We start from the raw sequence: 14932 nt of genomic DNA, 5'->3' as shown, positions 1-14932 counted from the left end.
TCGGGTTCTGGGCCGACTCTCCCGACTCTCCCGACTCTCCCGACTCTCCCCATGTTTTATCCCGAGGTTGCCCCTCACACTGTGCTGCGCTGGTGTGCGGAGAGAGACGGAAGGACGCTGCCCAATACTAATTGCAGTTAATGGGATCGGGATGGTAGATCTTACTTTAAAGTAGTGGTGTAGCCTTGGGGGTGTTCATATACAGTAGTTCATATAGAGTAGTTCATATAGAGTAGTTCATATAGAGTAGTTCATATAGAGTAGTTCATATACAGTAATATACAGTAAGTTATGTAATCTAAGACCTACCCGTCATAAGTTAACTATTAACCAAGTTTAACAAGTTTAACAAGTTTAACAAGTTTAACAAGTTTACCAATTTAACAAGTTTAACAAGTTTAACAAGTTTAACAGTTAGTTTAGGTATGATACTCCAAATGGCAAGGCTGGCGAGGCTGGCTTGGCTATACCACCACCCACCACCACACCACAGTAAAGAGTACTTTCAACCATATGGCATTCCACCACTATTCCAATGTACTCCCAACCTATGACGGTAGACTTCGTTGCTGTTCCAGCTCGTGGCCCAATGAAAAGCTTTAGAGCTCCGACCCCGCCTCGCTCACCTCACCACCCAACTCAACTCAACTCTCCTAATCTCGTCCCATCCCACCAAAACACCCATCTCCCCCCTCCCAAAAATCAACAAATCATCCTATCCTAGCAAAGAAAACAAAGAAAACTTCAAAGAAGGTACGTCGTTATACTCCTATCTGCCGCTATTATCCCCTCTATATATTACTTTTCCTTGAGAGGCATTACGATATCTGTATCCAGCGCCTCGTCACGCCTACCGTATCAGCTTTTGCGACCCCGCCATTCCGCTCCTCACTCTTGCTCATCCCACCTACCTATCCTTGCCTACCATCCCCACCGATACCGCCGACAAGACTACTAACCATTTTCTCTTAAGATCTCTCACCTTCCCATCAAGATAATAAAAGTTGGTTCTTCTCCCTCACATCACTCCATCAGCCACTCCCCGAACTCCTCAGCTAATTCCTCCACCCCCTCCTCCAGAACGCGTCATTATGCCTATCACCAAGGTCCACGCTCGTCAGGTCTACGACTCTCGTGGAAACCCAACCGTCGAGGTTGACGTTGTCACTGAGACCGGTCTCCACCGTGCCATTGTCCCTTCGGGAGCTTCCACTGGTACGTGCCACCTCGCATCTCTCCCGACCGAACCCGATTGTGGTTGGCAACTGACAAACCGGGCAACACAGGCCAGCACGAGGCATGCGAGCTCCGTGATGGAGACAAGACCAAGTGGCGCGGAAAGGGTGTCTTGAAGGCTGTTGAGAACGTCAACTCCATCATTGGCCCGGAGTTGATCAAGAAGAACGTCGATGTCAAGGACCAGAAGTCCATTGATGACTTCCTCGTCGAGCTTGATGGCACCACCAACAAGACCAAGTTGGGCGCCAACGCCATCCTTGGTGTCTCTTTGGCCATTGCCAAGGCCGGTGCTGCTGAGAAGGTATGTGACGGTTTGATCTGATGAGCATGAAGATAAATATTGACTTTTGCAGGGCATCCCACTTTACGCCCACGTTTCCGATCTTGCTGGCACCAAGAAGCCATACGTCCTCCCCGTCCCATTCCAGAACGTCCTTAACGGAGGGTAAGCTTGACAATCCTTAGATTACCCAACTCCAGCTAACGAATCCCCAGTTCCCACGCCGGTGGCCGTCTCGCTTTCCAGGAGTTCATGATCGTCCCATCGCAGGCACCTTCCTTCTCCGAGGGTATGCGCTGGGGATCTGAGGTGTACCACACCTTGAAGACCCTCGCCGTCAAGAAGTACGGCCAGTCCGCCGGAAACGTGGGTGATGAGGGTGGTGTCGCACCAGATATCGAGACTGCCGAGGAGGCTCTTGAGCTCATCACTGATGCCATCAAGGAGGCCGGTTACGAGGGCAGGATGAAGATCGCCATGGACGTTGCGTCCAGCGAGTTCTACAAGGAGGACGCCAAGAAGTACGATTTGGACTTCAAGAACCCCAACAGCGATCCCGCCAAGTGGATCAGCTACGAGCAGCTTGCCGACCTCTACAAGAAGCTTGCTGAGACCTACCCCATCGTCAGCATCGAGGACCCATTCGCTGAGGACGACTGGGAGGCGTGGAGCTACTTCTACAAGACCTCCGACTTCCAGATTGTCGGTGATGACTTGACCGTCACCAACCCCATCCGCATCAAGAAGGCCATCGAGCTCAAGTCTTGCAACGCCCTCCTCCTCAAGGTCAACCAGATTGGTACCCTCACCGAGTCGATCCAGGCCGCCAAGGACTCCTTCGCCGCCGGCTGGGGCGTCATGGTCTCGCACAGATCAGGTGAGACAGAGGATGTCACCATTGCCGACATCGTTGTCGGTCTCCGCGCTGGTCAAATCAAGACTGGTGCCCCGGCCCGTGGCGAGCGCCTGGCCAAGCTCAACCAGATCCTCCGTATCGAGGAGGAGCTTGGTGACAAGGCCATCTACGCCGGCGAGAACTTCAGAACCTCGGTCAACTTGTAGATTGTTGAGCGGTCCCATTTTGTTGTGTTCTTGTGAGCGATGATGGAATGGGATGGAATGGGATGGGACACGGGTATAGGGTATACTCATATAGTTGCTTGCTAGGTATAGCCCTGAACCAATCAAAGATTGTTAGTTGCTGGTCGATTTAGAAACCGTGATTCATACTAGTACGGCAGTCACTCAGGGTTACAATCAACAAGCCAGTCACTCAGTCACTCAGTCATTCAGTTACGAGATAGATTCTATCAGCTTAAATAGCCAGTAGGTAGTGTAGTGTAGCCCCCGTCAGACGAGTAGTAGTTATCCTTGAGTTGACTGGTCATAAGTAAAATATTGCTTATATTGACAAAAGTCCGTTTTAGAAAAAAGAGTCATATCATATTGCATTCTAAATTTCTTACAATGTAGCCAATACATGGAAGATACAGCATGTTTTCGGTTGTCGGCGGTGGAATTTCCTTGTTTTCCTTGTTTTCATTGCGGCAGTGACAGTAGAATGAGAGTAGAAGTGACATAGGCACGTGTTGACTTATACTGTCTAAAATGAATGCCCGATCACTCCCAACAACCCCCGAACTAACTGAACATGAACACACTAATTTCCCCGTCAAACCCAGCCTGCCACACTGCGCCAGTGCACACACCTCCCCTCCCTTCAAATAACTATTTCCAACAAAAGATTCCCTTTTCCACCCCTAACAAACTTTCAACCACCCTACCTTCCCACCAACCAAATATTCAATATTCACACTCTCGAATAGAATCTCAGAATCATCACTCTGCTATCGAACAAAGCCAGTCAATAAAATACCCGCCATCATGCCTCAAAAATGGGGTAAGTCATTTTGCGCCTTCCGTGTTCTGTCCTATGGGAGAAGGTCGTCGTAAAACGAACGCGAACAAAAATCCCCTACATTCGCGCACACAGAAAGACAGACAGGGCGCCATCTATATGCGATCACAGGCGGGCTCAGAATGATGGAAGCCCTCATCCTGTTACCCTGCTGGGTCTGCAGCACGTCGACTCTGCGGTGTATGCAGCGCGTTGCTGGTCGACCCCTAGCGCCGCAGGATCTGTGACGCAGGATCTGTGACGCTCATTCACTGACCGCTACTCTGCCGAATATAGATGACGACGAGGACAACAGCACCCCTCCCTCCTCTCCACCCTCCGGGGCCGTCCAGGCCGTCGGTGTCCCGACCCGCAGGGGCAAATTCGATGATGAAGAGAGCGACAGCGATGTAAGTAGTTCCCTGCCCACCCCCGTCCCCCGTCCCCCTCCCCCATCCCGACGATGCCATCGCCACCCACGAAGCGATGCTGACGATCCCCCGCGATCCAGGTCCTAGACTCCTGGGATGCAGCCGAGGACTCCGAGGTGGAGCGCGAGAAGGCCCAAGTCGCAGCCGCGAAGAAGGCCAAGGCTGACGCCGAGGCCGCCGCGAGCAAGAAGTCCAAGTCCCAGCGCGTAGCTGAGCGCATCGCCGCCAAGAAGCTTCTCCTCGAGGCGGACAGCGACGCCGGGAGTTCCGATGAGGATGAGGGTGCCCGCCGCGAGCGCCTGCGTCGCACGGAGCAGGAGGCTGATCTGGCTCACGCCGAGGACCTCTTCGGCGCTGTAGGCATAAGCAATAACCGCTGCCAGAAGACGGCTGCCAACGCTGTGGTCCTTGACGCCCAGGACCCGAGCACGACTGTCGACCTCGCGAAGCTGCCGCTGTTCGACCCGAAGACCAAGCTGCAGTTTGAGCGCATGCGCGAGACGCTTGTGCCGCTGCTGACGGCCAACGTGTCCAAGGCGCACTATGTCATCTTCCTGCAGGAGTTCACCAAGCAGCTTGCCAAGGACCTGCCGTCGGACCAGATCAAGAAGGTTTCCAGCGGCCTGACGGCGCTGAGCAATGAGAAGATGAAGGAGGAGAAGGCGGCGGAGCGCGGGGGCAAGAAGTCAAAGGCGGCGAAGAACAAGGTCGCGCTTACGGCGAGCAGGAATGTCGCTAGCACGGCTGATGTGAATGCCTACGATGACGACTTTGGAGAGTAAGTCTATCCCCCATCTAATCCATACCAATACCAGAGTATGATCGATGCTAACTTCTCCCCGCAGCGACGACTTCATGTGAACACCTCTCTACTAGTCCATTCCTCGCGCACGCGCTCCCCTTGGCTCTCACCCCTCTACCGCCGTCCTTTCGCGCCGCCCGTCGCCGACGCACAGCTCACGCTGCGTCAGCTTGTCCGCGGCCAGGCTACAAGATATAGGTGCGGATGCGTGGCGGGGATCAGCTGGGGGATGCTGCGGCGCCTGGGAATGGCATTGTGATGGGATTGTTTTGGGGCAGGAAGAGGGATATTAGATAGATAGAAGATTAGGGTCTGCTTACGCTGATGGGGGAGAGTGGGCTTGGGCCGATTGTGTGGCTGTTAATGGGATGGGGACGAGGTGGTGGGAGGGCTTTATCTATTATTAGATCGATGGGGGTGAAAAGCAATGATTTCTCAACCGTGGATAGATGTGCTGTGCTGCTCGTGACGGATGAAGTCTGATGAAAGATTATATATCACAGCCCATGGCTACAGCAACCATGAGTAAATAAAGGTTCTCAATCACCCAAGGCTACCATATCATGCAAGCCAATTACTCAGACATCGAGCCAAGAGAGAAATTCCACCGTAAATTACGGCATCATTTCATCCCCAGTTATACACACTCCCAATCCAAACTTCAGGCAACACGAATATCACAACAGTGCAACTGTATTATAACCACACTTTATTCTCTAGCTGCCGATCCCTAACTCCATCCCATTGCCACACCATAACTATCTTACTCACCCCCATCTCCCATCCCTCTTCTACTCAGTTGTACGTCCATACCCCCTAATCCCCTCCGCAAACTTCCAGCTCTGCCCCTCGAGCACCTCATCCTCCTTCATCTCCACCCCCCCCTTCTTCACCACCGCAATACTATACCGATCCGTACTCCTCGCATCCCTATAATACAACACCTTCAAGCACTCCTTCACCGCCCTTACCGCCTCCTCCTCCGTTAACTCCTTCACAGCCTCCTCACTCTTCGCCACCTTCCTCAACAACGGCACCGCGAGATGGGCACCAAACCCCGTCGCCAGACAAGGTGCCGAGAACGTCGTTCCCAGCAAGTCCGCAGACGCCAAGAATGGCGCGTCGGCGCCGTCGAGCCCGGCGACCAGGAGGTGGTTCCACAGGGGGTTGAAGTCGGAGCGGCGCTTGTAGAGGACTTTGGAGAGGTAGGTGTGCACGTTTTCGGCGGTGAGGCCGTGGCCGCTGGACGAATAGGCTTCTTCGATGGAGAGGGATTGGAGGAGGCGGTCGAGGTATTGCATGTCGGAGACGTCGCCGCCGAAGCCGATTACGGCGGTGGGGGGGCCGGAGGAGGAGAAGGCGCGGAGGCGCTTGACGTTTGTGAAGCGTGCGAGGGAGCCGTAGGAGGCTGTGGGGGGTGTTAGCTGGGGGGAGTTCTTGGATTGGGGCCTGGGAGGATGGATTGGGGGGAGGTGGACGTACCAAGATTGTCAGCGGCGATGACGACGCCGTCTTTGAATTTAAGCCCGATGACTGAGGTTCCGGTCACGATGGGCTGTTGGGTGTGCTGCGATGGACCGGCTTGAGAGAGGTAGCTGGCGTCGTAGGCGCCATAGACGTCGTCTCGGGGCTTGGGGGTAGTTAGTAGGGTAGCTCTGTGTGGTTTGGGGTTGTCGGGGGGAACGTACACGGCCCCAGGCTTGTGGGAGGTGGTTCATGATTGTTTGTGTGTGTGTTGAAGGATTTTGAGGGAGGAGATGTAGGTGTGAGTTTCGCGCGAGGAGTTGTGGATGTCGTGGTGTTGGGTGTGTGAGGTGGAGGTTGATGGGTTCGTTGATGGATGGTTGCTGAGCTTGAGGTGCAGTCGCGTCGAGCTGGAACCTTGAGCTCTGATCGCTAAGGCAGAAACTTGTTGTACTGACTAGGACATAGCGATCTTATCGCGCTTGATATCGCAACGAATGGCCGCAACCACGCCCCGACTTTTAGAATGTCTGGTTTGGTAGATTATGGGAGTAGTGATGAGGAAGATGAAGTTGAGGTGGAGCAGGTTCCTGAGAAAGAAGTGAAGGTATGTTCAATTGCAACTCCAATCACCCACAGTGGCCAGCTACTGACGGTACAGAACACAGGCGGCTGAACTACCTTCAGACTCACAATTAGACCATAAACATTCGGAGAAAGGTACGAATTGCATGCCTACATTTATATTATATCTATATCTAACAGATGGCCAGATTCAAATACGAAAAACAACCATGCACCACAACCAGAACCGCTGGAAGCCCCCACTGAACCTCAAATTCAGCCAGACGCCCCAATTATTGGAGCTGCCCTTAGACCAACAGCGGCAGACTCAACAGCGTCGCTTCCCGAAGACACAGATGATACTACACCTCGCTCACCTTACTCGGTCAGCCGAGCGCTGTTGCGCGACCTGACCATGCCGCCTGTCCCAAACTTCGATATCCCGCCCTCGCCTCCAGGCTCGCCGCCTCCTACCACGGAGAAGAAATTCGCCCACTTCCTTCAGCTAAAGAAGCAGGGGACACACTTTAATGAGAGGCTGGCGAACTCTTCGGCGTTGAAGAACCCGAGCCTCATGCAGAAGCTCATGGATTTTGCGGACGTCAGCGAGGAAGACCAGTACGCTACGACGTTACCAAAGGATGTATGGGATCCGAGTGGGTTTCCCAAATGGGCTTACAAAGACGAGCTAGCGAAGAGCCAGCAGCAGGTCCTCAAGCGGGAAGAGGAGGAGAAACTAGGAGGACCGAGAGAGTTCGTTCCTGCGTCAGGGTCAGGAGAATCCGGCCGTTCTGCAACGCCCTGCGCAGCGCCGAGAGGGGCGCCGATGAGCGCCGCGGAGAGAGTTATGGCGGGACTCGACCGCGGAAAGTCGAATTCGCCACAGGTAGCGGGTACGAAGAGGAAGTCACGGTTTGAAAGCTGAGCGACGGTCATCGGAGTGGAAGTGACTTTGAGATGAGAAATACCTTTTGGCACCTCTGTGTCACGAGATTCGTGGAGACAGCCATGGCAGTCGTGCCAAAACATTGGGTGGCTATTATACAAATAGAAGAAGCTTATCCCAGCCGTTGAAATACATCACATATATTTCTTGTGCCATTTTGCAAGAATACATATGTTAATCATAACCTAGCCATCTTTCTAGTCTATACCCATCCCTAAACCATACAACCTGTCCCCATCCTATGTTACCGCATCCCCTGCAATAGTGTATCTTAGTATCTCATTTAATGTACAATCAATTCCACCGCCTCCTGCTTGTCGACTTAACTTCCCATTTTTTTTGATTCCATCGCCACTGTGGTTTTATACCAGGAAGATTACGGAGTGACATTCTCCGTCCACAGGAGTATGAGCAACACGACGATAGCGGCGGATGGCAGCTCCTCGAGCTCGAGCAGCATGGCGACGGCATCGACGGACCACAGCCAGCAGCAGCAGCAGCAGCATCTCCTCCTCCTCCTCCTCCTCCTCCTCCTCCTTCTCCTCTAGGAGTGCCTGGGAGAGTGCTTCCATTGCGACAGCACTCCTCCTCCTCAGGCCCAGCGTAAAACCCCAAAAGATATCCTCCATATGTGGCTTGGCTCCTTTGCCAGTGCTTTGGCCTCGTCGAGGAGGGCTTCTGTGGCCTTGTCGAAAAAGGCTAGCTACAATGAGGGCAGCAGCTGGCGAGTCAGCAAGGGCACCAGTCGTGGAGGTGCAGGTGGTGGTGGTCGAAAACACCCATGAGTATATTCTATTATATATTGCCTAAAATAGTTAGTGACAATTCTTTGCAGGGTGCAGCTTACCGTAAGCCAAATTGGGTGGTGGCGGACTGCAGGTTGAAAACTGCATCCACTTCACGTACTTTTTTGCTAAATATGCCTATTGCACCACCCGTAAGCGGCGACCGTGCCCTTGATCTGGGCAGTATCGCCGGCGCGACAGATTTTGGAGGTAATACTGTAGTTAGAGTACTACTGTAATCGCGAAGGATCACCACATAAGCTGTAGATTTTTCGCCACAGTATGGCGACGGCAATGCTGCCGTAATTCTGTGTGGACGCCGTTATGGTGGCCAGATCCGTATCCATACAGTATTCTCGGCGAAGCTGTGGCGGCAAGATCACGGTGGTCATCAAGAAACGCAGAAATCCAAACATAATACCGTATATTTCTAATCTGCCTACTCTATCCAGCCCCGATCCACAGCCTGCGACTGTTCCAAAGTCGCACAACCACCACATAATCGTCGGTGTTCGCACCGACCACCCTACAGGTGGTCAGCGAAAGTGAGTTGAAGCCCGCCAGGGGTCTTGTACATAGCCGAAGAAGAGATTTACACACAAATTATATACGTTTCTCCCTTTCATCTATACACTTGTGACAAAACTGCTTCGTCGTCGTACTTGAAATCTAATACAATGGATGATGCCCTCCAATTCCTCTGCGACAACCCTTCAGAAAAGCCTATAACCGCTGCACGAATATTCAATATAAATGCGAAGACCCTCAATACGAACCTCTGACGAGCGAAACTCAAAGCCCAGGCACCAAACCCTATTTACGGAGGCCAGAATAAGATACTTTCAGAGGCACAAATCAAGGCTGTATACAAATATGTAGAGGATTCATATTTTGCGGGCTATGGGGCGTCAAAAGCGATGGTTTTTACAGCAATTGGCCACTTGCGGGCAGCGGAAATACTGCCTAAACCAGCACCTTCATGGCGCTGGTTTCAGAGCTTTATAAAGAGCTCTTCGATCCTCTTTCGAGTTGTCAAAACGAAGCCAATTGCACAAGTCCGAGTTACAACCCATGATATTTCTGCGGTACAAGACTGGTTTGGAGTGTATTTGGCATGGTGTACTCAACACAATATCCAGCCACAGGATATTTATAACTTTGACGAGACTGGTTTTCGTGTTGGAGTAGCACCAGGGGAGGATGTAATAGTTCCTGTATCTATTACAGAAGTATGTATAATTCAGTACTTGTAACTTAATACAATTAAACTGACACTATTAAAGATGTATGTTCCAATGGCCGAAAACCGCAAATCTATTACCGTGATTGAGTCAATCTGTGCTGTTGGACAAGTGCTTCCACCAATTATCATTGTATATGGCATCTTGGTATAATGAGAAATTGACTGGCGATGAGCTTGTATTACTTTCAGACTCAGGATATACCAATAGCGAGCTCGCAATGCTATATTTGGAGCATTTTATCATTCATACAGGAGCTGGGCCTGATAAACCTCTAAAGGTCCTCCTTATGGACAGCCATATCAGTCATACAACACCAGAGTTCGTTATACGGGCAACTTCAATGAATATCCATCCATATCCGCTTCCTTCGCATCTTACGCACATTATGCAGCCACTTGATGTTGGTGTTTTTCAACCTTATAAACACTGGCACAAGAAGGCAATTCAATATGCTATGCGTAATCTTGATATTGATTATAATATAGCTTCATTCTTTCGGGATTTGAACGAAATCTGCCAGCAGACGTTCAAGAAAGGAACAATCATTAGGTCCTTTCATGAAGCTGGAATGTGGCCAATCAATTCTAAAGAAGCTCTCAAGAAAATGAAAGTTTATACGATTTGTGAGCGCGCTCTTGATCCTCCACAAATTCCACAGACTCCAACAAAATTTGTGCATTCTGAGCTCAAATTACGGCACTGGCAAAGTAAAATACCATGTCTTTTGTCTAGTCCTTCAGCACGAGAATGGGATTCTTGGGCACGTGGTACAGAAAATGTACTTGTTCAAGGAGAACTGGCTATTCTACAGTATGATTTATTATCTACAAAAGTAGCTAATCAACAGAAGGCGAAGCTCAAAAGCCGCTCTGTCGCTCAAGCAAATACTGGTCCATTAACTGCTAAGGATGCATGGAAAAAGTTTAATGACAAGGCTAGAAAAGACAAGGAAATTCAAGAGCGAAGGGCGAAATACAAAGCACAAGTAGTGCTTAATAAAGTCAAAAAGGAGCTTCATAGTCGTGGAGTTGAGGCCCGTAAAGCAGAGCTTTCAAGAAAGCGGCAAGTTAGCCAGATGTTAAAGGCGAAGGAGGAGGTGCCTTCTGATTTACTTATTTCAATTCCAGATCCAGAAAAAAATGCGCAGGAATCAGAGCTTCAAGAAGAAGCCAATACTCAATTAATTTCAATGATGGGGTACGAATCACAGGCTGACGACGACGACGAGACAGGATTTATAAGATTCAGTGGATTGGATACAGACCTATTTGCGGACAGGGAGGACGAAAATTTAGACCCAGGGTTGTTTTAAATTTGGGAATAGCTTTAATTTTATCATATGATTCAATCACTCAATTGCTGGTATAGTTGTTTAGATAGTGGTTGTATTAGATTCTACATAGTTATGATATCTGGTAGGCTTCAACTCGCTTTCAGGCTTCAACTCGCTTTCGCCGACCACCTGTAGGGTGGTTGGTGCGAACACCGATGATTAGCCCCTCCAGATGTCCACTCCCTCCCTGTGCCCGGCACTCCAGACCTTGACCCCAACCCGAATCCAATGCCAGCTCCCTTGTCCCACCCCACCCCAGTGTATGTGTTGATGGCTGGAAGTTGCGTATCCAGCCAAGTCCGCGGCCCAAGGCTGCCCTGTCAAGTGGGTGTTTGTTGGGGGGGGGTAATATCCAAGATGTTGCTGAGCAATTGTGTAGGTTTGTTGTTACGGCTAAGTGCTAGTACTATGGCTAGCGCTTACGGCTGCAACCTCACGTGATGGATAACATTGGATATCATGGATATTATGTTATCCATGTTATCCACGGATATCCCTTTGGCACGATGCCACTATATAAGTAGATAGTATTTCCTTAGATAGGAGCTTCATGCTCAACTCAATACCTTAAGCAAGAAACCTCTGTGTCTTCTATGGTTTAGAAGTCAGCGTTACAATATCGTCTAGGTAGACAATAACAAACACATCCAAGTATTCATGGAGAGCTGCATTCATGAGCCTCTGCATGGATGCTGGTGCATTTGTTAGACCAAAGGGCATAACCAAGTATTCGAACAAGCCATAGTGGGTGCGGAATGCTGTTTTCCACTCATCCCCTTTCTTGATTCGAATCAGGTTATAGGCACCTCTGAGGTCCAGCTTGGTAAATATCTTGGCTCCCTGGAACTGGTCATGTAGTTCGTTTATCAAAGGTAAAGCATATCTATCTTTGATAGTGACATTATTTGTTCCTCGATAGTCCACGCAGAGTCTTAGCTTCTTGTCCTTCTTTGGCACAAATAGTATTGGACTTCCTGCTGGTAATGTCGATGGCCGAATGAATCGTTTCGCGAGCTTCTCGATGTATTCCTTCAGTACGTCCAGCTCTGCTGCTGACATCTGATATATTGGTCCGAACGGTGGACTCTTTTCTTCCATGATAGGTATCTCATGATCCCATGGTTGGTGCTTAGGAAGTGCCTCTTCATTAGGGCCTTCCCGGAATAACTGCTCGTATTCCTTATACTCCACTGGTATTTGCTTCAGTGAGGATGCCTGGGCTAGGTCATCAGACTCGGTGGTCACACATAACTCCTTCCGGTCTTTGGAGGTTTTCTCCTTCTGCGTCGTGTCCGTTCGTTGTTCACATGTGCACTGGCTCATCACAACTTTCTCATTCCGCCAGTCGATCTGGGGGTTGTGATTCTTTAGCCACGGTACACCAAGTATGCATGCATGATTGTCCATGTGCACGATATCAAGCTGTATCATTTCCTTGTGTCCGCGTAGCATGACCATTTCTAATGGGACCGTCTCGTGGGTCACCATTCCGTTGTTGGTTGAGATGGGCTCTCCATCTACAACTATTAATGGGTATGGGTCGGTCTTCAGTTGCGTCCTGAAACCGTGTGTGTCTGCTACTTTCTTTGTCATAAAGTTGCCCGTTGCTCCCGAGTCTATCATAGCTCGGAGGTGTTGCTGTTGTATCTTAGCAACCACATATAGCTGCATGCCGCCTGTTGTGGCGCATAGCTGGTTCGTCCTAGGCCTCTTTATGTCGCTCGCCAGTGGCCTACTGCCGAGGACTCCTAGTTTTTTGAATCGTCTGAGGAATAACCATCTGAGGAAAATCCATCATGTTCACCATATTCTAATGGTCGTAGAACTGGTACCCTTTCTCTTCTTCGTTCTGCTTCACAGCATAGGCGTTCGTGTGCTTCTAACACTCATGTTCCCCTTTCTTCTCTTGGGATGCTTTCCTGCTGGTGAGGGTATTCTGGTCGGCACCTCACTGTGCAAACTGCAACCTCCCAGTATTGTGTAGTGTCCTGCCAGCTCATTGGTGGCTTGGGCACAGAAATTCTTTGATCGACCGTCTCCTGAAGCATGGATTCCTTGAAGATTCTTACTGCTCCTGGCAATTGTTCCTTGAAGAGAGTCTTACTTGCTGTCTTCTCAAATGCTTGTAACTGGTGCTTTTGAGAACTAGTGAGCTCCTTGTCGTCGTTCTTGTCTTCTCTGTTTGACAAGTGGAATTCCTCGAGATCCTGAGTAGTAATACTCCAGTTCTCTTTTCCTTTTAACGTGGCACATAGCTGTCCTTGCGGGGCCTTGTACCTGCCTTGACCTTGCCAAGTAGCGTTAAGCTGTTTGCCATACTTTCGTCCTCCATTCCCTTTCTTTGACTGTCTGCAGTTTCGCGCTATGTGTCCAGGCTTATTGCAGTTGAAACAGAGCCGTTCTTGGAACTGTCGCTCCTTGTTGGGACTATGGGGTTTGCCATTAGGCTTGAAAGTAGCGTCGAGTTCCATAGGTTGGGGGGCCAATGACTCTTTGTTTGTTTTCTTCTCTGAGTCCAGTGTTGACTAGGTGGTCCCCCTTTCTTCTCGAGTTGCCGTTCGTAGTGACGATTGTCGATCTTCTGAGCCAATTCAATCATCTCTCTAAGGTCATCTGGTTTGTCAGACCTAGAGATTTCGTCCTTCACATGGTCTTTCAGGCCTGCGTAGAATTGGTCACAGATAGCCTCTTCTCCCCAGTTGGTGAGTGTTGCATGCTGTTGAAACTCAGCGGTGTATGCAAGTGCTGACCCTCTCTGCTTGAGAGCCTGGAGTGCCCTGACTGCATTCCGTCGTTCATCAATGTCTCCGAAGTTTGCCTTGAGCGTTTTGAGGAATCCGTTCCAGGATACAAAAATTTCCTTCGTTCCTTGACTGGCATTGACGTTTTTCCTTCTGGCATTCGATGAGTCATGTAGTCAGCGAGGTAATTGGTGATCCATTCTGAGGCTGGTCCTCGCAAGAGTGCCACAGCCCATAGGATCTTGTAATGGTGGGTGCACCAGATGTGAGAATCTAGCCATCCAGGGGAAGGGATGATTTTACTAAGACAACACACTGTCTTAGGAAACAGAGCCAAAGGGTTGTAGCTGAGACTATTCCACAACGCAGCAATCAGGTGTGTGATGTAGTGAAGTGGTTCAGACAAGTTGCAACAAATGTTGAGTCTGAGAACTCAGGGATAAGTCAGAGGTTAACACCTCACTGACTTTTCAGAAACAAGGAGTAACAAGATCAATGCTTGGAAGCTTGGAAAAGACGTGGAAGTATGTGATAGTTGATTTACTGTATTGTCTGCTTGCCCTTTCTTAAGGAAAGGGCAATCCTATTTATGCTAAAGGAGTGTAGTTCTCTCATTTTCCAAGACTTTCCATGACTAACCAGGCTTGGTAACTGTAGTCGACATAAGAGAATCCCATAGAACCATCTCTTAGGTTCGTAGCCTATAGGAAGTAAAAGGAGGTCCAAGGTCAGAGTACCCCTATAGACAAATTATGTCATAGACAAATTATGTCATAGACAAATTATGTCATAACTTAACCAATCTTGTGGGTAACTAAAGAGCGATGACGTGTAATGAATCATAGAGGTTAGTAGGAGCTTTAGAGCTATCGTTCATGCTCCTAGGCCTCTAGTTGGTAGAGATATGTCATGTGGTAGTATGAGTGATGTCATGTAATGAATCATAGAGGGTTGTAGAGATATGCTATGTGGTAATATCGGCCCAGTAACTAAGGAGCGATGACGTGTAATGAATCATAGATGGTTGTAGCAATTGTTGAGTGGTATTGCTCTTGTTGTTGGTGTGATAAGCCAAAATATGTATAGTGACTTGTAGGTTTGAGGAGGAGATTTCCAAGTTTGCTCTTGAGTTTGATAGCAAACTGAGTGCAACGAATGTCAGTATGACAAGAGGGTTGTAGCAATCGTTGAGTAGTATTGCTCTTG

The 14932-nt window shown here is 49.6% G+C and overlaps 6 protein-coding genes across 6 annotated transcripts; 4 read left to right on the top strand and 2 right to left on the bottom strand.

Moving 5' to 3' along the window:
* The first annotated feature begins 364 nt into the window (after window positions 1–364).
* ENO1 (phosphopyruvate hydratase) lies at window positions 365–2932 on the top strand. Its single transcript, XM_024470490.1, has 6 exons — window positions 365–753; window positions 974–1003; window positions 1081–1215; window positions 1287–1540; window positions 1593–1684; window positions 1735–2932. Exons 3-6 carry the CDS (start codon window positions 1092–1094, stop codon window positions 2579–2581), a joined length of 1317 nt encoding a protein of 438 aa, XP_024322241.1. The 5' UTR covers window positions 365–753; window positions 974–1003; window positions 1081–1091; the 3' UTR covers window positions 2582–2932.
* A 305-nt stretch (window positions 2933–3237) lies between these two features.
* HCR1 (Translation initiation factor 3 subunit J component) lies at window positions 3238–4797 on the top strand. The gene is made up of 4 exons (XM_024470489.1): window positions 3238–3419; window positions 3714–3826; window positions 3928–4625; window positions 4693–4797. Exons 1-4 carry the CDS (start codon window positions 3404–3406, stop codon window positions 4706–4708), a joined length of 843 nt encoding a protein of 280 aa, XP_024322244.1. The 5' UTR covers window positions 3238–3403; the 3' UTR covers window positions 4709–4797.
* Window positions 4798–5297: 500 nt separating this feature from the next.
* On the bottom strand, window positions 5298–6467 carry PRE4 (proteasome subunit). Its single transcript, XM_024470488.1, has 3 exons — window positions 6338–6467; window positions 6132–6279; window positions 5298–6057 (listed from the first exon to the last, which is right to left on the bottom strand). Exons 1-3 carry the CDS (start codon window positions 6365–6367, stop codon window positions 5441–5443), a joined length of 795 nt encoding a protein of 264 aa, XP_024322243.1. The 5' UTR covers window positions 6368–6467; the 3' UTR covers window positions 5298–5440.
* Window positions 6468–7777, top strand: VC83_06903 (uncharacterized protein). Its single transcript, XM_024470487.1, has 3 exons — window positions 6468–6720; window positions 6782–6833; window positions 6887–7777. The coding sequence occupies exons 1-3, from the start codon at window positions 6640–6642 to the stop codon at window positions 7600–7602; spliced, it is 849 nt and encodes a 282-aa protein (XP_024322246.1). The 5' UTR covers window positions 6468–6639; the 3' UTR covers window positions 7603–7777.
* Window positions 7778–8406, bottom strand: VC83_06902 (uncharacterized protein; the record flags this gene model as incomplete). Its single annotated transcript, XM_024470486.1, has 2 exons — window positions 7778–8344; window positions 8403–8406. The coding sequence occupies 2 exons, from the start codon at window positions 8404–8406 to the stop codon at window positions 7986–7988; spliced, it is 363 nt and encodes a 120-aa protein (XP_024322245.1). The 3' UTR covers window positions 7778–7985.
* A 624-nt stretch (window positions 8407–9030) lies between these two features.
* On the top strand, window positions 9031–9958 carry VC83_09653 (uncharacterized protein). Its single transcript, XM_024473066.1, has 2 exons — window positions 9031–9637; window positions 9692–9958. Exons 1-2 carry the CDS (start codon window positions 9326–9328, stop codon window positions 9800–9802), a joined length of 423 nt encoding a protein of 140 aa, XP_024328834.1. The 5' UTR covers window positions 9031–9325; the 3' UTR covers window positions 9803–9958.
* The last annotated feature ends 4974 nt before the right edge of the window (window positions 9959–14932 follow it).

The sequence above is a fragment of the Pseudogymnoascus destructans genome (assembly GCF_001641265.1).
Source record: "Pseudogymnoascus destructans isolate 20631-21 unplaced genomic scaffold scaffold_17, whole genome shotgun sequence".
In the NCBI taxonomy this organism is placed as follows: domain Eukaryota; kingdom Fungi; phylum Ascomycota; class Leotiomycetes; order Thelebolales; family Thelebolaceae; genus Pseudogymnoascus; species Pseudogymnoascus destructans.
Note: the sequence above shows the minus strand (reverse complement) of the source record. Positions and strands in the feature narration are given on the sequence as shown.

What these genes read in the sequence shown, in the direction of transcription:
- VC83_09653 (XM_024473066.1), top strand. Translation starts at nt 9,326, where the DNA reads ATGGTTTTTACAGCAATTGGCCACTTGCGGGCAGCGGAAATACTGCCT. An exon ending in TTCCTGTATCTATTACAGAA is followed by an intron (nt 9,638 to 9,691) that starts GTATGTATAATT and finishes ACACTATTAAAG; the next exon opens with ATGTATGTTCCAATGGCCGA.
- HCR1 (XM_024470489.1), top strand. An exon ending in ATGAAGAGAGCGACAGCGAT is followed by an intron (nt 3,827 to 3,927) that starts GTAAGTAGTTCC and finishes CCCGCGATCCAG; the next exon opens with GTCCTAGACTCCTGGGATGC.
- PRE4 (XM_024470488.1), bottom strand. Translation starts at nt 6,367, where the DNA reads ATGAACCACCTCCCACAAGCCTGGGGCCGT. An exon ending in TCCCACAAGCCTGGGGCCGT is followed by an intron (nt 6,280 to 6,337) that starts GTACGTTCCCCC and finishes ACTACCCCCAAG; the next exon opens with CCCCGAGACGACGTCTATGG. An exon ending in CATCGCCGCTGACAATCTTG is followed by an intron (nt 6,058 to 6,131) that starts GTACGTCCACCT and finishes CACCCCCCACAG; the next exon opens with CCTCCTACGGCTCCCTCGCA.
- ENO1 (XM_024470490.1), top strand. Translation starts at nt 1,092, where the DNA reads ATGCCTATCACCAAGGTCCACGCTCGTCAGGTCTACGACTCTCGTGGA. An exon ending in CCCTTCGGGAGCTTCCACTG is followed by an intron (nt 1,216 to 1,286) that starts GTACGTGCCACC and finishes CGGGCAACACAG; the next exon opens with GCCAGCACGAGGCATGCGAG. An exon ending in AGGCCGGTGCTGCTGAGAAG is followed by an intron (nt 1,541 to 1,592) that starts GTATGTGACGGT and finishes TGACTTTTGCAG; the next exon opens with GGCATCCCACTTTACGCCCA.
- VC83_06903 (XM_024470487.1), top strand. Translation starts at nt 6,640, where the DNA reads ATGTCTGGTTTGGTAGATTATGGGAGTAGTGATGAGGAAGATGAAGTT. An exon ending in TTCCTGAGAAAGAAGTGAAG is followed by an intron (nt 6,721 to 6,781) that starts GTATGTTCAATT and finishes TACAGAACACAG; the next exon opens with GCGGCTGAACTACCTTCAGA. An exon ending in CCATAAACATTCGGAGAAAG is followed by an intron (nt 6,834 to 6,886) that starts GTACGAATTGCA and finishes ACAGATGGCCAG; the next exon opens with ATTCAAATACGAAAAACAAC.